We start from the raw sequence: 26971 nt of genomic DNA on the forward strand, positions 1-26971 counted from the left end.
TTCTGCATAACAAAACATAGAAAGATTTTACAAACATTTAATAACAAGTAAATTCATGTAAAATGTTTTTTGGGAGGAACATTTCTATTATCAAATGCATTTGAAAATAGTCCTTGTGATGAAAAATTCAATACACCTGGGTCAATTGAAGTATCATCTGTAGGAGTATGGACTGGCCTCAAAATAAAATCATCTGCCAAAAGAGAAAATTAGTTTATACAAAGGTGTAAAAAATTGTATATAAAATATTTTGCTTATAATTTACATAACATGCACTAATACTTATTGCTACCAATCAGGAGCACAGTCACAGTAAAGGAATTTGAGGGCCAACTAAGCACAGATACAAGAAAAGGACCGACTGCCTCTTTAGAAACATGAGTGAAAAGGACACAGTTTTATCAACTTTCCTCAGGTAAATTTTCAAAACTGAAGTACCATAACACAAAATTTCAGTCAATCTTCAAGAATAGTAGGCCAAGGGGGTTTGAAGGCTCTGCTGTGGACATTTTTTAAATTGGAAGTCCCAAGAACACAAGAGTAGACTAGCTTTGATTACGTTAGAGGAAAGGATGGAGTTTGTAACTATCTATATCGGAAATGTTTCAAAGTTGTTCCAAAAACACAATCAATGCGATTTATTGATACTAGCAGTACATAGAGTCCCTATATAGAAGCTATGCTTCAGAGTTGCGCAATAGGCAACCCTCTGCTTATCGTCAATACCTCCAGTTTAAAGATTTTCCTCCCTTAGACTTAACATGGAGCGCCCGAGAAGCTATCAAAAATATGCAGAATCCGATGAAATACAGCACTGAACAACTCTTTTGCTATTTGTTATCAATACATAGATGTTTAATCTATATGTATGTGCAATTTTTTTCTGTAAAAATCCCTTTCTTAATTTTTAAATCTTATTTTTTGTGTTCCGGTAGTGAAGCATCCATACTGTTTATACTTATATTTTGCTCAATATCCTTATACAACCTGCTTATTTAGGTGCAATACGATATTATGCATTCATTTTGTCATTATCACTTAATTATACCACTGTAAATGCAGTCTACTGTTTTAAATTTTGCTTTTATATTCGTTTTTGTGTACGCTTTAGCTTGGCAAGCTTTTGAATGCATTTGGAGACAGCAATGATCACCAAGGTTTTACAGCGTGCAAAGAGGATTTAAATTTACGTTTTATTACTTTCTTACAGGGTTGGCTTTCTGCCAGCAGAAACTAGTTTTTGCCATCCCAGTGGCAGAAACTGGTTATAATCGGTAAAAAACGGCAGAAACTGGCAAAAACTTAAAAGCATCTGTAATAACTCAAGTAATTACTAAATGATATTTGTAAAAGTAAAGTAAAAAAATTGATTTCATTCAGTCATTTAAAAAAATAAAATCCTATGCTAGGGCCCTTAATTTAGTTCGGAAAGGAAACTTTTCAATTGCAGATGCTTGTAATATTTGGATTAATCTAACAAAGGGTGAAAAATTGTACGGGTGCTTATGGAAGAGAAGTGACATAAAGAATTAAACAGGCATTACTGATTGTAATTTGTTTGTTTACATGCTTCATCTAAATTGCTTGTGATTGAAGTTATCATGTACTTCTAAAAGAAAGTGCCAGAATTTTACTTGCCAATATTAACACATATTTTGTACATAATGTCAGAGCTTTTCAAAACAAATTCGCGCTATTTCTCGAAACTTATTTTTCCAGTCAAATTTTTTACCACAATCCCAGTAACTACATGATGGACCAGGTAAAAAAATCCAGTTTCACGAACATTGGTTGTTTATTGATGCATTGCCTGTAGCTCTTCTGTTGCAAGAATATTCTAATTTGTGCATATTGAATTGAGAAACTGATTAGATTTTAGATACCACCTTTTCTAAGAGGCAACTGCAGAGTCCAAACAATGTAACATTTGATTTTGAATTGTGATAATATTGTAATTATAAATTGTGCTTTGGTTAACAATTTTTTTTCCCGTACATTTTCTACTGTATGTCAATAATTGATTTTTTGTCATGTTGTGAGTTTGTGGTGGCAGAAAGTGATTTTTGCCATGCTGGTTTTAACCGGTTTCTACCAGTGGTTTTAACCGCCTTGGCTGAAACTTGCCAACCCTGCTTTCTTATGAATATGCACAACTATCAAGTAAACGTGACTAGACATTCTGAATTTTAGCCTTAGATATGTCATTGCATTAATGTCAATAATTGAATCAAATTTTTGACGCATCGTGTAATTTGTAGTTTTTTAAGAAATAGTTAATTGACTTGAACTAAAATATAGAAATGTCATGCATAATTTTCACACCTGTTTATAGGCATAATGAATTATATTCTGTGAGAGCTTTAATTTTATTAGAATTAATATAATGAACAGGATTCATACTCTTATTTGGATGAAAAAATTCCATGACTTTTCCAAGACTTCATAAAAATTTTCATGACCTTGTTACATGGAGAGAATAGAAGACTATTTAATATCAAACTTGCCAATTTTTGGCAATGAGCATTACCAAAAATTCTATGTGAACGCCACTACCTCATTGAAGCACTTACTCATGTGACTGAAAAAATATCTGTACACCTAAAAAACTAAGCTATTATGTCTTTATCATATAAATGTAAGTAAAGTAAAATACAGTGAAAGCAATACAATGATAATTAAATGTCTAAAAATTTCTTTGTAAAAGAGCAGAATGATAATGAATGGAGAAAGATTAAATGAGTCATCAACTAAGTTTCAATAAATTTGCTTCAAAAGTTGCATTTTAGTGTCAACAGTGCATTTAATCATCCACATAATTTGATAGTATTTTGGTTCTTTAAAGTAAACCCACATACTTCAGTAAACTTATGTTTCTCTCTCTAAAGCAGATATTTATTTAAAAAAAAACATTCTGTACAAATTAATCTTCTGATTCAAATGTACTTGTTTACTTCTTTGCACATTTTCAAATGCATATAAATTAATAGCATTGGATTCCTGACATTAAATGGTGGCAAGGATTAATTTTGCAAGCTGCATGTTGGGTACGACTGTTTAAGAATATTAGAATTCCCCTTTTTTTGTATTATATCTCCTGACTAAAGATCTTCATTTTCTAAAACTTTCAACAAATTTAGATAAACTGATAAATTTAGTAATTTAGTTTTATATGAGTGATGGAAACAAACTCGGATGCAATTGAATTGCATTTTTTGAGTGCATGTGGCAAAATCAAGAATGCAAGTTCTCTACTATATAACATAAAATATAAAAAGTGTTTAAAATAATGATAAATACGAAATGAGTGATATCCAAGCAGTAAAATCACATTGAAAAAAGGATGAGTGGCTGCCACAGAAGTGGATACAATGAGATTTCAAAATTTAGATTTGTTTTTGGGATCGTTCAATTTTCCAGTTTTAATAGCTTTTATATGTTCAATACTGTTAAATCACTCTAGATTTCTAATGCTCTCTTAGCTACTGTTACTTTCTCTTAGTCCAGGACATTTTCCCATGACTTTTAATAAATTTCCAATTTTCCTTGACTTTTCCAGGTCTGAAATTTGCTTTTTTTTTCCATGACATTCCAGGATTTCCATGATCCTTACGAACTCTGAATGAATTGTTTTGCTGTCCGGTCAGATGTACTGCAGTATTTTTTTTCTCTTTTGTTTCTTGCAATTTGAAATGGAGTCCCTTTCAAATGGCTTCAAGAAACCACATGATGAAAAGACAAGTGGCTTTTGTCGGAAGTCTTTTGATCCACAAATTCACTTATTTTTCCTTCAAAAAGGCATTCCTTGAAACCCTTTGATTCGGATATGCAACAATCTGCATTTTTTTTCAATTACTTTGTTATTTCTTAGTTTTAATTTTTCTGCACAAAGGTATTAATTGAACTTTAAAACTACCTTACTTAGCATTTTATTCAATTAAGTTCCCCAAATTAATTAACTCAATTGTTCATATTTATAATAACACATTATATTCTGTATTTCTTTCTTTCTTTCTTTTTTTTAATTAAGAAAAAAGTCTCTTATTTTTTGAAATAGAGCCAGACACTTCTATTAGTTTTTAAAAAAAATAAGATTTCTTTAATACATTTTTTTTAAACATTTTTTTATTACAATTTCAGACTTTATAGTTAGTCTAAGCATGTTTTCTCTGAGGGAGGGTGCGGGGAATGAATTTTCTTTCTGACAAATTCCAAGTTTTTGCTATCAAGGATTGTAATAAGGTTTTGAAAGTTTTCTTAAACACTCTTGTTTCTCGCTTTCCATATTAATGCTTTAAAGTTGATTAATTCATTTCTCAAAGTTGTAATTTTTATTTATACTAAATATCCACGAAAAAAATTAGAATGTCCGGTAACATTTTGAATATTACACTATAATACATGGAGGAATCATATAAAATATTTTAACAATGCTGCAAAAATATGCAATTTTGATGGTAAATAAAGGTACTGGTCAAAATAGTTTTAAAAACATCACCAAATTTTTACACAAACAAAATGAAAAGGAAAAGCATTCAAAATGAACTCATTTAAATATAACCTTGGTATAAGAAACCCTTAAGAAAGTATTATCATTCATATTATCCCTATCTGAGCCTTTAAATTTTCATAATATTTCAAAAATATGGGGCGAGACTACTAGCGAGAATATTAATATTTCATTAATGTGAAGATTTCCAAGTATATTTGAAAAACTATCGAACCTTAGAAAACGCAAGTTGACAAAAAAAAGAAAAAAAAAATTACGGCCGAGCGAGGCTCGGTTGTCCAAGCACTATAATTTAAACTAGAGATGCACCAAATATTCGGTTAGGGTAAATACTTCACTAATTGGCAAACAAATAGTGAAAAAAATTAATAAGAAAGAAGCAATATTTTTCAAATCAATGCTAAGCAATAATTTTTTTTTACCAAGTAAAAATAATGCAAGTGTATTATTTTCTCTCACCTCCCGTGGTTGCATAGCCAACCCTCTTGCTTTTGTGCTGCTTTTTTGAACTTTGTTGGCAAATGATTTCTAAAAATAAATGATAGGAACATGTTATGTTGATTACTTACATAAGGTTTTCATTGACAGAAGAGTTATACTAATACAATAAGAATGGAAACACTTCTTATTGCTTACAATGAAAAGCTGCAATCAAAAAGCAGTAAATTTGAACAAAAGAATTTTCAGATGAGCGGAATTATATCCAAGATTGTCATTTTAGTTCACACTAAACCAGGGGTGTTTGCAATCTGAAATTTTCCAAACTTTAGGGCCAGGACCGGATTTAGGGGAGGGCAGGCGGGGCGACTGCCCCGGGGCCTCCACAACAAAAGGGCCCCCACAATAAATTTTTTTCAAAATATCCTAACTTTCACGGGTCGAAAATATCGGATATATACATACATATCAAAATATTAGGATATATATCAAAGTATCGGATATTTTCGAAAATATGATGATCTTTTGATTAGGGGCCTCCACACTTCCAAATCCGGCCCTGTTTAGGGCTGACAACACATTTAAAACTGAAAAATTAAAAACTTTCAAAAGTTTTTTTCCCATTATTATTGTGTTCCCATCTGATATCCGTTATAGTAAAAATAGACAGGATTAAGTTAATAAAAAATGAATGTTACCAGATGCTGCTGATGTCATAAAAGGTTCTTGAGGCTTGTCAAGAATTTCTTTCTGATGTTCTTGCTTTTCGAAGTATGAAGGGGATATGAATTTCCGCCTTAGAGCTTCATAAACAGTCTGCAGTTTTTGGTGTTGCCTTACACGTTCCTTAAGTTTCTCTGATAATTCAGCATTTTTCCTTTTGAAGGCTTCTACTTCCTTTTTATTGGCTAAAATATATTAGTTTCCAAAGTTAACATTTTGAAGTACAGTGAAATCTATTGAAAAGATATATAAATAAAACTTAAATACTAACCTTCTTGTTGCTGTTTCATAGCTATTTACAACAATATTAAGGAGATCTTTTTCAAAACACTTAGTTTTACTGTTAATTGCTCACATACCTTTATTCTTATTATGTATGAAAATCACAAATAAACTATACAAATATATTAAACGAGTGGTACCCGCACGGCTTTGCCCGTAATAGAAAAATTAAAAGGTCTTTTGGTTCGCCTGTATATTTACAAGTAATGTATGGTGAATTTTCTCGCCGGTTGGCTTGTACCCATGTTACGGTTCCATGTTATGATAATTTTGTAATTTACTCGTCCATCCTATGATAATTTTGTTCTTAAAATTGGAATAGAAAAAGAACCACATCGAATTTTCGGAAAATCCCTTTGAGGAGCACACCCCCATGCTACAAACTTTGTGCCAAATTTCATGAAAATCGGCCGAACGGTCTAGGCGCTATGGGCGTCACAGAGATCCTGACAGACGGAAAGACTTTCAGCTTTATTATTAGTAAAGACAATAAAATTTAAAAACTAGGATTTTATGCAAAAAATTAGGTCCAATTAAAACAGGAAATACTTTCTATTGCACAAAATATTCTTGATGAAAATATGGACAAGAAAAATTTGACACAACTGTCTGGTAGAATTTTTTTTTGTAAATCTACAAAAGTAGTCACCCACCATCACAAAAAAAAAAACCTTTTTTAAAAGTAGTGCTAACTCTGCAGTTCTAGTAAGATTCAACAGTAGTTTGCTACTTAACATTTGATCAAAAAGTGTTAACATACTTGCTCTTTTGATTTTCCACTACTGGGACGTAAAAACAAGAGTGGTTTGACTGCAGAAGATAATATTCCAATTTTTTATCAGCCACATAGCATATGACATACATCCATTTTTTATTTGAATTCTTCAGGTAAAAAGAGTTATATGCATGAAAAAAAAGTCATTACATCTCAATTTAGGGGTATATACAGTAGATCTTTATAAAGCACACCTTGAGACCCCATACAGACAGGGGCGTGAACAGGGGGAGGGGGGAGGGGAGAAGGGACACCTGTTGGCTCAGGCCCAAGCCTGAAGGGGGCCTAATATTTTAAAAACTAGATGTGAAACATAGGGATAAATAAATGGAGGGGGTCCAGAAAAGTCATTTGCGACAGGCCCCAAAATTTCTGTACACGCCCCTGCATACAGATGATAAGAAAGTTAAATAGATCATATGGAATTGTATTATACAGGGTGAGCATAAAGAATATCCCAATTTTAAAAATTTATATTTCATTACACTTAGCACTATAAATGGTACATAAAAATAAACTGTAAAAGTTTTTTTTCACTCACAAATGTACGATGTGTGTGCCTTTCGTAACGAGACACACATCTGTAACACATTTTGGAGTGCTTCACTGTCAATTTTTTGTAATGCTACATATAAACAATGTCTTTGACGAAACATAATTTTAAAAAATTACATGGGATTAGGTTTGGGGATCCGGCTGGCCAACGCAAAAGGGGTAAATCATCATCACCTGCACGGCCAATCCATCTGATGTTAAGAGTTGCAGAACGTCAAAGAGGTATGGGGGTAAATATATCCCATAGAGGTCTTGGTTTTAAAATTGTTGCCAGTCCTAATACAATAGTTAATAAACCTGTAAGGACTGTTGTGATCAAATAACCCCCTCCGGAAGAAATTTCTGGCTGTGTTAGTGCGGAATGTGCACTTTTAAGTAGCTACATAGGTTTAAAAAAAAACTTTCAGTTAATCTTTATTTTTATGTATCATTTAGTGGTAAGTGTAATAGTTTATGAAAGATAAATTTTTAAAACCGGACATACTTTTATGCTAATCCTGTACATAGATCATTTTTATTTTATAAAATAATATTCATAACATATGATCACAATTTCAACATTATAATAACTTTTAAAAACAATGACAATGAGTATTAAAGCTCAAATTATGCAATTAATTTAGTTATTATTCACAAATCACGTGCAAAACTGTACAAAAGTTTCAAACACTCGGAGATGCATTATAGGATTCTATGACAAAGAAAAAGACATGGATTAGGGAGCGAACTAAAGTTGCTCGATAGTGTCATTTGTAGTGAAAATGCAACTGGGATGAGCACCTTGCAAAAAGAAATGATGGTAGATGATCTGCGAAATTCCTATTTTGGACATAGAGGGATTCCCAATTAGGATACAGAAACGAGGGTGATTTTGAGATAAAATATCTGAAAGCTTTAAAGAGGAAATTCGGAAGGGGGTTGGGGTCATTTTTAAACTTAGGCTCCTAATACTTAAATAATAATAAATTAACTGCTTTTGATAAAGATACAAAATACATTTCTTACCTTCAAATAGCTTCATACATGTTATCTGACTAAATCTATGACGTTACAAAATGATTTTGCATTAAACTTTCTATAACTCATGGGATGAAATGTTTTCAGAAAAAAATAAAATAAAATAAGTAAATAAAATAAAAGAAAATTTGAATTTTTGACATCTTGAATTCATATTATGTTTTTCGTAATCACAAGTGTGTGTGTTTGTATAGGCATGCCCGTACGTAGGATATGTATGCCTCCCCGGACCCAGCAGGAGTGGCATCCGGGAGGAGGTTGATGGCAGTGCTGTATAGGTAGGTAGAGGAACTGTATAGGTAGGTAGAGAAAAAAATAAAATGACGGATGGACGCCTAAAACAATCAAGTGAGAACAATAAGCAACTTGTGATTGCTCAATAAAGAAACCATGCAGTTTTCACAAGAACTATCTACATTAGTGATTTGTGAAAATAAAATTGTAATAATCTGTGTCTCAGCTATGTTTTGCACATATGAGTCTGAAAATTCAAATTCAACAAAAAATGTTATGAGCTGAGCTACATAAATGAGCAAGTTTTATGGAAGTAGATGAAATCAGACTGCAAAATACGTAAAAAATCCAAATTTACACCTAAAAGCCTGAAAAACAGCTCAAATGAGCAAATTTTACATTTAATTGGTAAAATTTGGAATTTCATGCAAGTTCTAAGGCTTAAAAACTATGACCAATTGTTAGTTCCCATGATTTTTGAGCATTTTTTTTCTTCTGAAAACCATGACTTCCCCTAATAAGTTTCAATCATGTCAAAATCACAACTTTTCATTATTTTCCAGGTGCGCAGTAACTCTGTTCAAAAGTCAAAATATTAAGCATTGTTAATGTGTAAAAAAGTTACCTATGAGTTAGTATTACTATACTAATTTTCTTTAAAAAATATTTTAAGGTGAAATCAAAAGGCTCACAAATTTTCAACTTGTTTCTTGCAAAAAATTTGAAAGTAATGAAAATTGCACTTGTTAGTGAATATATGGAAAATAATTTTACTAGATGGGAAATATAAATCACCTAACCAAAACAATATGTACTGGTTCAAAGATTTTACATAAAGACTAGCATAGAAGTGAAATATTAACAAGAGATATCTATATATTAAAAACATAAAATAATTGGAACAAAACTGAAATCCAGGCAGTGATTCAATATTTAACTTTTTGATATTTAATTTGTTTCTTAACAAAACACAGAATTTTGTTTAAAACTCAATAAAAATGAAAATTTCATTTGTTTGCTTCTTAACAAAACATAATAAATAAAATACAAAAAATTTGATTCCCAAAAAAGGATGAAAAGAGATGGAGATTGTCAAAATGAAAGCATCAAAAGTACAAAAAGAACTTCTTTTAGTAAAATTATTTCAGCAGTGCATTTTAAAGGTCAACAATATGCATATTATTAATATCCACTGATATAATTGAAGCAAAAATAAAATTAAACCAGCGATTTTGCTTTCAAATTTTTAACACACATAATTTTGAATTTATGATTTTAATAAAAATAGAGGAAAGTTCATTCAAACAGAGTGTAGTAAGCATCAAAATGGAGTAAAACTGGATTCTCATATAGATGCACATATTGTATTTTTCAACATGCAGGCATAAAAAATAGAAAAAGGGTAGATAAAATAATTGATTTTAGTAAAATACTTTTAGAACTGCATTATAACAGGTTTACATGATGAATATTAAAGACATATGCAACGAAAATTTGGAGTAAAGAAGAAAAATTGGAGGTGGGTATATAAAAATATTATAAAGACAACACCAGAATTAGTTTTCTGGAACACAAATTCCCCTGAGATAAGAAAAGATTATGGGTTCTGAAAACAACATAATGTTTGAAGTTTAATCTACTGAAAAGAATGAAGAATTATAAATTAGTATAAATTATAAAGGATACTTTCCAATTCATTTTTGGTCTTTTGTAAAATATTTTCATAATATTTTTCTAATTGTGTAGACCTTTCTTTTGATTTTGTTGCAATATATTCTTGAAACATAATTTCTTGATGTACCTTTAAGAGAAATAAGTTTCAATTAATAAATTTAAGAGGGAAGAAATGATCAAATCATTAAAGTAAAGGCAAGCAAGGAAAAATTTAAGCTTAACATTGGCAAAAATGCAACAGAAGGTTTTTCAATTGTTTGCTTTTCTATCAGTAACTAACTAAATAATCTATCCAAAATTGGATCACCAAAACACCCTCAAAAACACATTTGAAACTGGGGGGATAGTTGTAATTATCGTCAAACTTGGTAACCAAATATTTTTCCTTAAAAAACATATTAAGCATTCTCAACTGGAATAATTGCAGGTTATGCCACTTGGTTAATGGTTATGTTTTGCAAAAATTAGGCAGAACCTTGATAACTCAACTCAATGCATTTATATATTACATTTTATGTTTCTAGTTACTAGACAGTACTTGTACTAGCATTGTACAAGTACTACAATGTTATGCTTATATGGGTTGAAAAAATATGGTTACTCTACACATAATCGCCCCAGAGCAACCGTAAGCAGGGTTGGGTTTCTTGACACCGAAAATTAGTTTTTGACATTACATGTCAAAATTTAGTCAAAAACTCCAATTCTGACTCTATCATTAAATAGTCATTATTCACATTTCTCATAACCTTATTTCACCATATGCTGAAAAAATTATTAACTATAATTTACACATCATATCAATCAAGTTAATTAAAACTTAAATTAATAATGTAATAAAAATAAGTTTTTAAATTTTCTTTTAAATTAATTTGCTATGCTGTAAAAATTGTTATTTATTTTTAAACTGATAAATCCAGTTTTCAAAGCAGTTCTGTTTAAATTTTTAAATAATTTGTTACAAGTATTTTGCTTTCTATGTCAGTATTTATATGCATCTTTATTTTTTGCTTGAGGAAAGGTAAATCTATGTTAATCTGTACTTAGTGATTAATTATAGTGGTTGAAATTCAACCATTTTCATAACTGAAAATATGAGAAAATTTTTTATATGAATTTTCCTATTTCCAACATTTTTATTTCTACCCCTATACATGCAATTTACATGACATCTGGGAACATACAATTTTTACATGTACTTAGAATGTATGTAAATATATATTTCCCTACTCTTTGTTTATGTACATGCAATGGAAAAAAACATTTCTTGCACTGATATTGACGCCAAACATTTGATGCCAATGGATAAAGATCCCCAATTTTCCAATTATTGTTTGAAATGATGCATCAAAACTCAGTTTACATGTAAAACTTCTGTATGAAAAATATTGCTTATTAAAAATACAGTCAAAAACCTACCCTACTTGCCACATTAAAATTGTCCATTTGAAAACACTGGACGTCGCAACAGGGTTGGCCGAATTGGACCCAATTGGGTTGGACCCAATGGGTTTTTTTTGAAAAAACCCATTTAAAAAAACCCATTATTTAGCCCACTTTTGGGTTTTTTAAAATTTTCTGAGAAGTTTTTTAAAAAATTAATTAATTTAAATATTTTCACAATTAAAACTTCTTTTTTATTTGTTCTTCACCACAGACAATGAACACAAAAAAATGAATTTTGAACTTTAATAGTATTTCTTAACTCTTAACAGCATTAAAAAAATACTTCAAAGATTTTAAATAAATGTTTTAACTTTTTTTTTTAACTGGTCAATAAATAACTCAAATTATCTTGACCAAATCCTGTCACGTCTGATTTTCTCAATATTTGTAGATTGTACAGAGGAAATTAATCTAGTTAAAAGGCTTCATGTGAATTATTTTCTGCTAACCAACGCGTCACAAATCTCGAATAAACACAAGGTATATTTTTTTAGAAATAAACAGATTTTTCAAATGGTCGACAGAAAACAGAACAAGTACAGTATTTTCATTATCTTACGAAAAAGTTTAATATTTCTCACTCTGTAGACAGAAATAGAAAAACAGGCAACATAAAATTCAAAGAAATGTCTTGATTGAGCTGGAATTCAGTAAAAAAGGGATTTAAACTACTTGAGGTTCTACAGTAGTTTTGCATAACAAAATGAAATACAATAAAGTAAAATGCAAAAAAAAAAATATATATATATAGTAATTAAAAACGAACAATAGATTTTATCACTCGAGAAGTGACTTTGCCTAAACTGTTGGTAATAATGAAAATTAAAAAATCTGAAACTTCACCATTTTTGTGTTTTTTCGTCTTTTATACTTTTCTTCAGAAAACGCTGAATTTTAACTAGTTTTACAGCTTTTTTTACCTGAAGACAATTTTTGCACTTTGTCCCTATATTTACGCTACAATATGCTACAAGTACCCCACATTTTCTCTAAAAAAGACAAAAAAACCCACATTTATTTTAAAAAACCCAACTTTAGTTGGGTTTTTTTTGGGTTTTATTTAAAAAAACCCAAAAAACCCTGGGTCCATGGGCTTTTTTAAAAAAACCCGGGTTTTTGCCAACCCTGCGTCGCAATAATAGTACAATTTAAAAAAGGCTGCGATTTGTTTATGGTTAAGGGCTGTGCATAAGCTATGTCACTTTTTTGCAATATTTCTGACCCCCACCCCATTTTGTCACAAAGTTTCACACTTCACCATATGCCCTCCTCTCTTTGGCATGCCACGCTGTTTTTCATAAACATTTGTATTAATAAAAGGCGGAATGTCATTCTCCCCATTGTATTTCCCTTTTATCATTTCTTTCCTCCCTCTTGCCACAAACTGTTACAATTTTATGAACCCCACCTTAAAGTGTGACTTCATGCATAGACAGCCTCCAGTAAAATTTCCAACTATCAAATGAACAAACTCTACTTGCAACAACATATATTTGTTCATGCAAAAGCACTGGACGTCGTAATAATGCGCCAATTTTATCAGAAGTTTCACCTTGTGGTTTGTCTATGATTATAGCAAATGCAGGTCTTACTGGGAACTGTTTTTTTTAGATAATTTATTCTAAACTAAAAGTTCTCCGCCCTCCTCAAAAGAAGAATTAAAAATAATTAAACATTAAAGTCGCACAAACATAATCAAAAGGGAAAGATTTAAATGCGAGTGTAGTTACATACAAAGCCTCAATAATAAAAAAATGCAAGAATTTCATTTCTCAACACTGAAGCAAGAAACGGTAACACATAATATTATCCAGCAATTTCTTCGTGCTATGTCGAGTAAAAGTGAAAAAAAAAAAAAAATTAAATAAAATAAATAAATAAATAAATAAATAAATAAATTTTTGCTAACTTATAATTGCTTCTAGCTTATTTTCTAGTCAATTTAGCGCCTTCTCGTTTTCGAATCCTACACGGATGAATGTGTTAAAAGTATTTTTTACAGGCTTTCCAACGACACCTAAAATACATTTTTCGTGCAGAAAGAGTGATTTAAAAAAGAAATTTAAATTTAAATTTTCACGCTTCCAATAATGAAAAAGAATCAAAATTAAAGATAAAAACTTTGAGGTTTGCTAACTAAAAAATGCTTATAGCTTTTTTTCTAGTGGATTTAGGATTTTGGATCTTGAGCACCTTGAGAAGAATTTCGTTTTTGTATTTTTTAAATACTTTCCGAACCATGTCAAACTTGAAAAAAAAAAAAGAACCATCCATTCGTGTAGAAGGAGCTATTTAGGGCGAAAATGCATTTTTAATTAATATCTCTGTTAATTAGCTACTGATTTCAAAAAATTTTATTGATGACACTAGAACTTGGCAATAGTTACTGAACAAAAAAATAATGAAGAAAATAGGTTGACAAACAGAGTAGGAAATGGTATCAAAAAAAAAAAAAAAAAATGTCTTGCCTATTAATATATGGATGCCTCAGTCACCAAATCAATTAACTCCACTTTTTAAAAAAATTCTTATTTCTGCTTTAATAGTGCTTAATCAATGCTAAGATTGTGAATTTATATTAAACTTTTGGTTCAGTACATTTCTGATTCTGCAATGGCAGAAAATATAAAGCGAGGGCCTATTCACTCCTATCGATAACACTATCTTCTTCATCACTTTGCTCGACTTTTTGTTTTATTCAGTTAATCGATTTGGCAAGTGAAGCATCCATATAAAGATTATTAGAAACTTTTTTCCTTAAACTAAGTTAAATATTCTTTGTTCATAAATAAGCTAATATTTGCCAGAATTGACCGAATTCATTTAATTTTTTAATAGCTTATGAAGATGAATCTGAACCATATCCTCGAAGTTATGTCTTAGAAAACGTATGATGGATAGGTTTTAGAAAAACCAATCCACCATCATATGAGAGGACTTCCTCCAGTTTTGGATTGATCCTTTCCAAACTTAACTAGTATGTTGTGGCCATCACGAAACTTTCTTCTATATTTTTCTTTTTTTTTCTGATCTCTCCCCATGATTGACAATATGCAATATTCCCAACAAAAACAAAATTACACATGCAAAAAGTAGACGACCATCCCAATGTCTGAATTATTGCAAAAGCAAAGCAAAGAGCAAAAATTGAAAGTTATTTTAAAAGCCTTGCTTGAATTAATTACAAATATTTTATTTGTTAACAAACATAAGATGACAACAGTTAAAAATTTTAAATCATTGAGATAATATTTCCGATCATTTCCATACAATTAAAATCACGAGAAATACGCAGACGACAATCTATTACGATTTATCTTTCTTATTGTTGCATTAATAAAAATATTTTTATTCGCAAAAAAAAAAAAAAAAAAAATTTGAATTTTGACATCTTGAATTCAAACTATGTTTTTCGCAATCACGAGTGTGTGTTTGTGTATGGGAGGGTATGTGTGTTTGTGTGTAGGGGTATGTGTATGTGTGTGTAGGCATGTGTGTTTGTGTCTGTGCATGCATAAGTGCCTGTTGTGTGTATGAATGTGTGCGTGGGGGGGGGGGGTATGTGTGTGCAGGCATATGTGTTTGTGTCTGTGTGCAGGCTTGAATGTGTGGGTAGGTGTGTGTGTGTAGGTGTCTGTATTTATGCGTGTGTGTATGTGTGTGTGTAGTTGTGTATGTATGCGCGTGTGTGTAGGACATGGGTGCAACCTGAGAGAAAAGCTTTCGCTATAGGAGCAGCATAGTGAGGACCCGGTCGACGGCGATGGTGCGGAGGGTGGCGGTGGGAAAATAAAATGAAAGAACGCCAAAAACAGTCAAATGAAAGCAATAAGCAATCGTGATTGCTCAAAAATAAACACCTCTTGGAGCGATTGGCGTCAAAATTGAACCAAAGCCTGTTTACATATGGATTAACATATATTCCAAATTTCAACCAGAACGTAGTATTACTTCTTGAGATAGGGCATTCACAATGGAAAAAAAGAACGGGCGATTGCCCTACTCCCTTTCTAGCTGTTGACACCAAAATAAAATCAGCTCTTGTACCCACTAAGGGCTACTTGCCGATAAATTTTTCTTTCATTCCGTTCATTATATTTTGAGATACAGCAGTCACAACTGACGACAAAAAACATTCTATAGCTCAATCCCCATTTGAGTTATTGACACCAAAATTGAATCAGCACCTGTTCCTGTTGATGGAAACATATGGACCAAATTTTGTTTCATTCCGCCAGTTACTTCCTGAGGAATAGCAAGCACGCGTAACTCAAAAAACGTCCCATTGCTCCACCCCCCTTGGAGGAATTCGCGCCAAAAACCAATGGGCACAAGTTCACATAGGGGCACATATGTATTCCAAATTTCGTTCGATTTCATGCGGTAGTTTTTGCTGTAGAGCGGCCACAAAAAACTGGTCACACACAGACGTGACACACACACATACACACAGACATTTTCCAAAAAGGACTCAGCACACCTCAAAACGTTCGAATCCGTCAAAATTTGAAATTCAAAAATTTACACGAATCCAATACTTTCTTCTATATATTAGATATATAAGAAAGTAAAAATGAACTCAGTGTACAAAACGCTTCAAAACTGGTATTTTGCTATTACAGGCTTGAGGGAAAAAAGATTAAGAATGGGACTAAATATAATAGTCAACTGGCAATACCTCAAACTTCAATAACTTTCGATATCTCGAAAAAAAAAGAAAAAAAACTTCCCTGCAACTTTGTTGTTTTTTTAATAAAATTTTATCTCCAACTCAAAATATTTTTTGTCTTTTTGATAACTCGAATTTTTTTCTCATTCAATTCAAAACATTTTCAACCCCTTAAAACTTAAATTTTCAAATGCTTTTGCCTTTTGCAATCAGAATGGTTTGTGACCTCTCCCACTTACACGCTCTTGGGAAAGAGCATGTTTTTGGGCCCTCTCTTTTGTTTTTGATTTTTGCAGTTGTGTTCCCCCCCCACATGTATGGAGGGGGGGAGAAGTGTTTCAGCTGCTGTTTTCTGTCAGTAGTGGCCAATGGTTGTTTTTCCAGAATAAACAATACCTGCCAACTTAAAAAAAAAAAAAAAATTCGGAAATTTTTTTTTTATCCAGAAGATTTTAATGCAAAATAAAATCAAACAGGACAACTACTCTCTTTATATTTAACAATATGAAATTAGTTATGAATTTCATATCAATTGAACTTACTTTCGTTTAGTAAAAATTACTTGTATTGCTTTCTTTAAAAGTTTGGAAATAACGTCTACTCGTATTAAAAAAAAGAAAAAAAACGAAGCAAAATTAGCACGAACTGAGCGAACAAGAAGATAATAAACGCTGTCGAAATCGTTCCCCTAGTTGTCCGCCGTGACGCTCGCTTCGATTGAATCCTGATGAAGTTATGCACTGTATCACTAAGTGATGTCATAATCTTGCCTCATGTCATCTGCGATTCTCCTACTGTAACCTCTCCTTGGCTACTTGGCCTAAAACGCGGTGCTGCGTTCCGCAAAAGTATCGTTAGTGCAAGAGATACAATGTTTTTCCTAAAAAACATGAAAAATCTGGAAGATTTTGCTTATAACCAGAAAAACGGAGAAAGAAATGAAAATCCATAAAACTTCCAGGAAATCTGGAAGGATTGGCAGGCATGATAAACTTTATCTTAGTTTCAAATTGAGTGACCAGTTCTCTTGTTCTAGTCTTCGTCTTTAGATGATGATATTGAAGAATTCATCAATCGACAAAAGATAACATTTAAAGAAGCAGTAAGTGCCATGTATGTGTGATCTGGCTTTTATTGAATCAAGACCTGATATGAACACAAACACATTCAATGCTAGGAAAATGTAACTGACATCGAAAGAAAAAAAATTTCCGTCAAATTTCTATACATTTAAAATAAATTACGGTAAGTTCTTACAATAGGATTACTTTTGTTAATGAGGTACTTTAAATGGAATTACTTTTGTAAGATTTTCGGCAACTCGAATTTATTATGTCTTCCCCACAAGTTAGCAAGAGTCCACTGTATGTAAATGTTCACTAAAGAAGTCAACTTTTTAAATTTATATTTTAAATATTCTGCTTTTTATAACAATAGCCCTTCTATTCCACATACATTATCTCTTTTATACTATAGACGAGCAACTTGTTGAATCAAAATAATGTTTGGGATTTTTCATAGCGCGTTTAAAAATATAAAAGTCAAAAAACTTCCTTTAGTGTATGGAATCAAAATTTATAAAGCTAAGGATCACTTGCTAAGGTAATTTTGTTGCCAATATTATAGTTTTAGACAGTTTTAAGACAGAAATTTAGGTTTTGGAAGACTATGTAAAAAAAAAAAATGTCGAAAAGGAGTTTTTGACGACGAAAAAATTGTGGTTGAAACTGGATAAAACCACCAACTGTCAAGAATTTGCAGCCCTGACAGTAAGACATTGAAGCCTGAAAATAACAGCAAGATACCTTAATGTTATTCTGAGGCAACATATATGTTAACAGAAATTCACTTAAATCGACTACTATTTAAACTAGAGGTTGGAAACCTAAGGCTCAGTTCAGCTAGTAAGAAAAATTTCAGGAGATGACATTAAGCATTTTACGTGAAATACACCGCCAGCTCAGTCATTTCCAGCCGAGGACTGCAGTTTCGTGCTTATTAGCACTCATCAGCCCGGCATAGGAAAGTGACTGAGCTGGAGATGGAAAACCTCTTAAGGAAGCAAAGAGTGCAAAACTGAGTTGAGTGCTAATAAGCACGAAACTGCAGTCCTCGGCTGGAAATGACTGAGCTGGCGGTCTATTTCACGCATTTCTGCTTTATCCCTGGCTAATGGGCGGTAATTTACTGAATATATTAAGCATTTTATCTCTCTCATTAACATGCAAAAAATTCTATGACATTTAAAATGATTGAACTTTACTAAGTTTTTGTGACTATTAAGCAATTATAAAGTAGTAGAGATAAAAATAAGAATAACCTGGTAAGTCCAAAAAGCAATGGCTCTGGAACAAACTTCAAAAATTATTTCTGGTCTTTGACCAGCCAGAACCATCTGGAATAAGAAATAAATACTATTAGGTTGAAATCAAAGGGAAGAAAATCCTGTAAATTAAACAACGGAGAATTAGAGCTTTCAAAATAAATAAATAAATAAATAAAAATAAAATAAATAATAAATAAAAACCTTGTTTTTTTTTTCACTTCTGTGAAACAATGGTCTAAGCATTTTTTTTAAGTACAAAAATTTATTTTGGTATCAAAATATAAGATTCATACTCCTTTTTAAATTTAAAACAAAAGAGGCTGTAAGGACTTTTTTAAGGAATCTAAAAAAGTCCTGATCAAAATTTTTAAGGACTCAACCACAAATTTTTGAAGCAATTGATTTATTAAATTTTCTAAATTGCTTATTTATAGTGATACAACACAAAATCATTAACTCTGAATCTACCACTCTAATTATACATTTACCCACCAAAATATCTACATTAAAAAACAACAGTAGTAGTTTCTATTCATATAGAAAGTGCCATTAGAATGGCGTTATCAGTCTCTTGCAGATCAATCCTAATCAAAATCCCTTCCACCAAGAGAAGGAAAGAACAATTCTTTGTTCAAATTGTGCTGCAAGCTCTTTGCATCTAATAATAATAATTATAGTCACAGAGTTCTGCAACTAAAAACAGTTGCTTTAGTAGCCTATAATATGAAAAATAGTCTTCCAAATAGTTGCCAAAAGCAGACTATAATTACTAAAATAGGTAGTCTCACATTTTTTAAAATGCCGTATTAATGTTACAATAATATAATGATATTTTGATTAAACATATCTTGGCAGCACGTCATGTAAATGGGACCAGTCAAAACAGGGGTTAAACCTATATGCTGGGCAAATTTTCAGAAAATTATATCAACCCTTGAAATCCCATAACAACCCCTGAAAAAAAAAATGAATTTTTGACATCTTTAATTTAAAATTTGTTTTTTGCAATCACAGAGGTCGGAGTGGTGAAGTTTTTTTTAAACGTAAATGTAATTTATAAGCTTGACTTTTATAATGGATGATAAAACTTCAAATTCGATCTTGAAAACTACAATAGAATGCATTTAATCTTTTGTTTTTTAACACAGTGACACTTTATGAAGTAAAAATATATACCACATACCAGTAGGATAAATGTATTTACAATTGCTTCTTCACTTGCCTTTTTGTTGTTTCATCAAAATGAATTACAAAGAATAATGAAAAAATATCCTTAATAAGGAAGGATATAAAGTATGGTGTAAGTCCAAAATTTATTATGTATAGTTGACAACGCGATTCGAATTACGCGAAATAGCTATAATGCGAATTTTTCGAATTAATAGCTAGCGCGAATTCCTCCTCCACAACACAAATTAATTTTGAAGGAAGTAACGGTTTCATTATTGGCTACTAAATAGTGATTGCGTGAATATTATTACATATGTTTAGCATCACTGACAGCGAAAGTTCCCACATCAAATTAGTTTGTACATCGGGCTGTTAGTGCATCAAATAACTACTCAGTATCTTTCATTTATCTTTCTTTCATTCTAAATTTTTAATTTGATGAAATGTAATGGCATCTTAGTGTGCTGTTTCATCTAAAACTTGTGAAAATGGGAAGAAAAACAAAGTTTCTGATAAAAGTCAAAACAAAAAGATATCCGTAAAAGTTTAGAACTTAATTTCAATATTGAAACTTGCAGAGTAATGTTTAAGCAAATTAAATATTACGAAAATGGAAATTACTCTTGTATCAGAGCCGAATCTATGGGGGGGGGGGGGGGAGCCGAGGTTCTTTGCCCTGGGTGACAACTTCAGGGGGGCGACAAATTTGATTGGTGCTTCCAGGGGCGAACTGGCCAACAGACCCATGTGCCGGTGTACCCCCTCCCCCCCTTCTGTGCGCCCTTGCAACTTTTTTTTTTTTTTTGCGCCCTTGAACCTCTTTGCCCTTGGTTCCTTTTTTCTGCCCCCAAACATGCATGACTTCCGCCCCCTTTTTTTCCCTGCACTGTTGAACCTCTGCGTCTTAGGCTTTTTGCACAAACCTAGATTCCCAAAGGGCTTTGGGAGTCCAGGTTGATGCCCTCTTGGGGGACGTAGTCCATCCCCGGGTGCTTCTGGCAGGAAAAATAGGATTGTTCTAAAAAAAATTCAGAAAATGCAAGAAATATTAAACATTTAAAATATGAAACTAGATAGAAAAAAAGAGAGTAATGCAAAAATTAATCAAACTAAAATAATAAGGAGTTACTCACTAAAAAAAACAACTTATCAGATAGGATAAAAATTGTATAGGTGAGATTTAATGTATTCTCGTGCATTTGACTGACAATTGAAATTGATTAATAGAGTCCTTTAGTTTTAAAAACAGTGGCATATTTTTCAAAAAAAGTCGATAAAACAAGGCAGTAAGCAGGAAGTGGCTCTTTATACAGGCATTTTTAGGTGTTAGTGGTGTTAGGTGTGTGATAAGCAGTGGGGTTAACTGGAACAAGTGTACTAGCCACCTAAATAGTTTCATCTCTAAGTCCTTATAATAAATTAGATAATAATTTACGGAATTTTTATTGCTTCCTTGTTGATCAACTACTGTTTCCTGGTGTAAGCACCCTGCTACCACCAATGGTGATTTATTTCAGGGGGGGGGGGGTGGCACAGTTAAAGCATGTATAAACTCTTTCTTCTTCCGATAAAACCAGACATCAAAATAGTTTTTCCTTTACAAATGTTCTAACTCACTCTTTTCTTAGAACCAAGGGAGGGGAGGAATGAGTCTAAATTTTGCGGAGGCATTTACAAGCACCAGTGAGTAATCATATGTGCGCAAAAAGGAGGGAAACAGTCTTATCCCCAAATTAAAAGAAAAAAATACTGCTGACTTTGTTCTGGAGTATTTCTAGTGCAACTATAAAATACGAAAAAGGAGGGAAGAGGCGTGGGGTCCGCCCCTCCCTAGAAAGCCAAGTATATTAATTTTTCAAAAACATTTTATATTGTTAAAGAGAACGCGCCTTGGGAAAACAAAATAATTTTAATAGGAAAAAATATGTTGGGGGGAAAATCAAGTCTTCAAAATGCAACACTTCAGAACTCCCCTTCCAATGGCCAAAACTGTTCAAGAGCGTCTCAAATCTCGTTTACAGGGCTTCATTTTCGCAAAATTCCAGGGGACCTCGCCTTCTAACCAGCGTTGGGTTTTGGACTGTCCAAAACTGGTTTAGGACTGGACAGGTGGTTTTTACCGTCCAAAAGAGTCTAAAACTGTCCAAAAGTGTCCGAAACTGTCTTAAACTGTCCAAAACTAGGCTAGAGCTAAAAGGGTGTAATCTAATCAATTCGTATTTACTGCAATGTTTGTAATGCATAAATACTGACATTATTGAGGCTTAATTACTGGTTGCGTTCGACGAACGTCACCGTTTTGACTGATAAGTAACCGGTTACAAACCGCAGCGTTCTATGATCAACCGGTTACCGAATCGATTACCATTCTAAGCAGTTGATTGGAGCACGTGATCATTAGCTGTCACGTGATTAACTAACCAGGCGCTACCGCTCGTGCTCGTCGAACGTAAGCAATGAGTAGTTGATTTTACTTTTCTCTAAAATTTGTCATTAAAAAAAAAATTTATTCAAAAAATTGGCAATAACTATTTAATTTCTACGTAACTAGATTAAAATCTGCTGCATAAATAAGTTACATATATTTGTTACACATAATGTTCACATTGAATAAATATTAAATAGTCAAAAAATAATAATAATTTTTACACATTTTGTTCTGTTTTTGATTGTTTTCTACAAAATATAGTTTCTCAAAAAATGGTTTTGGACACTTTTGGACTCAAGGGTTTTGAACAGAATGGTAAAAACCTTGCCAACCCTGCTTTCTTTTGCACACATGCATAAACATAGGGAAATTTGGTTACTATTATCAAAAAAAAAAAAAAAAAAAAAAAATAATAATAATAATAATATAATAATACTAAACTAATGCATACAAATTGAAATTTTAATCAAGAATTCAACTTCTATGTGATTAGATTAAAATCAGCTGCATAAAAAGGTTGAATGTTCTCCATTGAATAAATGTTCAATATAAAACATTACTTTGATACACTTTATTCTGTTTTTGATGTTTTCTCACAGAATACATTTTTTCTAAAAATATAGTTTTGGACACTTTAGGACAGTTTTGGACACAAGGGTTTTGGACAGGACGGTAAAAACCAGGGTTTTTACCGTGGTTTTTACCACAGTGTCCAAAACCTTGCCAACCCTGCTTCTAACAACATCGAAAATCGTTTAAGACTGCTTTTTTAGTACAGTACTGAGCCCCATACATTACCAAATGTGGGCTACAGTCACGTTTTTAATACTTATGTCTCAGAAAAATTCCGAACAAGGCCCTCGAACTTTCTCTCTCTAAGACAATCTAACTCGTAAAAACTTAGATTTTTTAAAACAACAGTTCAAGGTTTATACTTAATTTAGATGAAAAATTTCCATAACTTTTCTAAGACTTTTTCAGGACTTCATAACATTTTTCATGACCTTGTTACACGAAGAGAATAGTACTATTCAATGTAAAACTTGACAATTTCCGTAAATGGGCATTAGAAAAATTCTTATGTGAGTGCCACTACCTCAATGGAGCACTTACTTGTGACTGAAAAAAATATCAGTGCACACTGCAGACATACAAATTCAAGTAAAATGAAAATATAGTGAATGCAATACACTGTTGTTTAAATGTCTAACTAATATTTAATAAATAAGGCCGAATAGTAATGCATGGGACAAAAATTGAATGAGTCATTAGTAAGTTTCCAATAATAAATTTCATTCATAAAAACATTGTCCTTTGGTGTCAGTAATGCATCTAATCATCCATGTAACTTGACAGTATATGCGTTCATTACAATAAAGCCACGTTTTCAGTTAATTCCTTTCTAACCCAGATATTTCAGCTGGCCACAAGGACCAGTTTTGCGAGCTATATGTAGGGCACTACCGTTTTAGAATATTAGAATTCCCCTATTTCTATGTTCTATTGCCTGACTAAAGTCTTCATTTTCTAAAGCCTTCAACATATTAAGATAAACTCCGGTAAATTTAATAATGAAATATTTTCAAGTAGTTGAAACGAACTCGGATGCAATTGAATTGCACTTTTTTGAGGGGGGGGGGGAACACTTTTTGTCCTCCGGCACTGTCCCCGAGTTATAAGAAGCATTGAAAATATTTACGATTACATCTGCTAATTCCTCCGCACATTCAACTAAAATTTTTGGATAAATATTATCAGGTCCCGGAGCCTTAGTCTCTTTAATTTTTTTCAAATGAAGTAAAACGTCCTCCCTGGAAAATACAAAGTCCTCAAGCTGTACTATAGCTTGTGTCTTGTTGGTGTCAACTGTTGAGATACAGTTATTGTTAAAAACACTCGAAAAAAAGTTATTAAGAACATTAGCAATATCACTATCGTCCTGAATTAAAATTCCGTGCTCATCAACCAGTGGCCCAATATGACTATTTCGAACTTTCCCCGAATTAGCGTATGCAAAAAACCTCTTGGGATTCCTGTTTATGTTATCTGCCAGTCTTTGCTCCAACTCTCTTTTCTGAATCCGTACCAAATACTTAAATTTACGCCTTGCATTACAATATTGGAGCCTATCTGCACTGTGACCAGTTTCTCTTAACCTATGAAAAGCAGCTTGTTTGTAATTTAGAGCGTCTTTAGTTTCCCTGGAGAACCACATTGGCCAAATTTTAGGGTTGACACCCTTTCTCCTAAAAGGAACATAATCCCCAACCGTTTTCGCTAGCTTTTCCCTAAACTCTGCCCACTGAAGATTCACATCGCTATTGTTCAATCCAGAAGAAAAAACTGCTTTCAAACTCTGCCTAAGTGCCACAAAATCAGTATTTCTGAAATTGGGCACAAACCTAAAATTCTCTACTTTGTGCATATCAAATTTAATCCCAAACCTAATACTGTTGTGGTCACTGTCTCCAATGTGTTCCCCTACACATAACCCCTGAACAGAACCTTCCATATCACAGAAAACTAGATCCAAAATCACGTCCTGTCGAGTACCCTGAGTTACAATTTGATCTAAAAAACAGTCACCAATTACTTTCAAAAATTCCTCTTCTCTGCTATTACTATGGTAAAAATTATTCCAATCAATTCCTGGAAAATTAAAATCTCCCATTATAATGACTGACCCCTTGCTTGAAATGTCACTAATAATACTAAACATCTGTTCATCTTGACCCTGGCTTAAGTTGGGTGGCCTATAAATGTTCCCTAAACATAGTTTATTTCCCTTATTGCTCATCAACTCTAGCCAAATCATATCAATCTCATTAGGTTTATCATTAATTACCAATTCATTGCAAGTTAAAGTGTCTCTGACATAAAATAAAACCCCACCACCTCTTTTACCTACTCTATCTTGTCTAAACAAATTATACCCAGCAATAGATAATAAATCATCATCACTTTTGGTAGCCCATGTCTCAGTAACTCCAATAATATCCAACCTCTCATCTAAAATTATGCTTTTCAATTCTTCCATCTTGTTCCTAATACTACGAGCATTTGTATAAAAAACCTTAAGTAAGCCCATCTTACTTTTATTTAATGCTGCACGATTATTTGAATCCCAACTGTTAAAATCTTTTCTCTTATTAGCCACCCTATTTCCGTTTCTACTAAAATCCAAATAGTTAATACCCTTTCGAATTCTGCTCCTAAAACCATGCCCCCCATTCCAACTTAGTTTTTTGATTCTGAAGCCTCTAAAACCAAACCACTAACCATTTTGACACCTGTAGAGCTCAGATGCAGGCCATCCCTAGCAATCCAATCACGTTTACATTTACTCCACACATCAATAAACCTGATACTACGCTTACCAAAATAACGAGAATTTTTTTTTCTGCATCTGATAGAATACAAATACAAAAGTGACGACCAGCAACAGGCTCTGGGCCCAGCTAGACTGGTCCTAGTCAATTTACAATCCCCAGTGAAGATCAATGGCCCTCTTAAAACTATCTACTCCCTTGCTCATTACCACCTCTTCCGGTAAACTGTTCCAAGGTTCCACTACCCTGCTATAATAATAATTTTTCCTAATATCCATGTTAGCCTGAGATTTAAATAGCTTAAAACAATGACCCCTTGTCCTGTTTTCAGTGCTAAACTGAATGCTTTTGAATGTGTTTAGAACTTTCATATCTCATAGAATTCAAATTATAATGTTTTTTTAAAGCAGATTTTAACAACGGCTAAGCCTTTACTCACATGATTGATAACCTATTCATTGTTGGCTGACAAGAAAAAAAAATGCTATGATTTAAATTTTTTTTATCTGTTGCCAGTTTCTGTTTAATATCAAATAAAATACTTGACATTGATTTTTAATAATAAGGGTTTTAAAAGGATTTTCAATTTTCCCTCTTCATTCTACAGTTGTGTCTCAGTCTGGTTTTAAAATTTTATCGTTACTTGTGTTCTTTATTATTTTATTTTTATATCTTTTTTGCAGAAGAGGAATGACTGCAAGAATGGCAAAGTATAAAACAAACAGCTTTATTGAGCACATGTTTTCGTTCACTGCTGCCCCCTCCCCCCCTTCTCCAGAAAAAAACATCAGCAGCATAGGTTTTCCTCTCTTTTTTAGAGAAAACTTTTTAGGGTCTAAGAAGTTTGTCTTAAAATATAGGTATATCATCATGAAAAGTTTCATTTTAAGTTGAATTTTATTTTTCTGTGCAAGTAGGGAATAAAACAATGAAAGTTTTAGGAATTTTAGGACAAAACTGGAAATTTTAGGACAACTCCTGTCCCTGCAGTTATGAGTTTGTGTGTGTGGGCATGTGTATGTAGGATATGGATGCCACCACCCTGCAGCTCGCTGGAGGAGCAGAGCCCATTGCTGGTTGCCACTCTTGTATTTGAATAAAAACCTCAAATAAATTAAAAATATTATCTTTTTATACTTACCGACTTGTATTGCTCACTTGGATTAAGATCCACTTTAATTATATCATATTGACCAGGAAGTGTTGTATCACCTTTAGAAGATAATGTAAAACTGTTGAAAATGTATTTAATAGTTTTTAAGGTAACACAAACTTAGTGTCTGATGTAATATAATTTAAACAACCAAATACATTAGTTTAAATTATGTAAGGAAGAAAAATGCAAAATACATTACATGCAGGACAAACAAACGCCTTTTTGAATTCTCTTATTCCATC

General features: G+C 32.3%; 1 protein-coding gene across 1 annotated transcript; it reads right to left on the reverse strand.

Moving 5' to 3' along the window:
- LOC129222812 (E3 ubiquitin-protein ligase CCNB1IP1-like) lies at window positions 1-26971 on the reverse strand. The gene is made up of 8 exons (XM_054857363.1): window positions 26929-26971; window positions 26715-26785; window positions 18641-18715; window positions 10218-10332; window positions 5940-5960; window positions 5644-5853; window positions 4967-5035; window positions 1-193 (listed from the first exon to the last, which is right to left on the reverse strand). Exons 3-8 carry the CDS (start codon window positions 18713-18715, stop codon window positions 54-56), a joined length of 630 nt encoding a protein of 209 aa, XP_054713338.1. The 5' UTR covers window positions 26715-26785; window positions 26929-26971; the 3' UTR covers window positions 1-53.

The sequence above is a fragment of the Uloborus diversus genome, chromosome 5 (genome assembly GCF_026930045.1).
Source record: "Uloborus diversus isolate 005 chromosome 5, Udiv.v.3.1, whole genome shotgun sequence".
NCBI lineage: Eukaryota > Metazoa > Arthropoda > Arachnida > Araneae > Uloboridae > Uloborus > Uloborus diversus.

Coding starts and splice junctions, on each gene's coding strand:
- LOC129222812 (XM_054857363.1), bottom strand. CDS start 18,715: ATGGTTCTGGCTGGTCAAAGACCAGAAATAATTTTTGAAGTTTGTTCC. Junction 5,961..10,217: donor GACCAAAAATGAATTGGAAA/GTATCCTTTATA, acceptor TGTTGTAAATAG/CTATGAAACAGCAACAAGAA. Junction 5,854..5,939: donor TATGAAACAGCAACAAGAAG/GTTAGTATTTAA, acceptor AATATATTTTAG/CCAATAAAAAGGAAGTAGAA.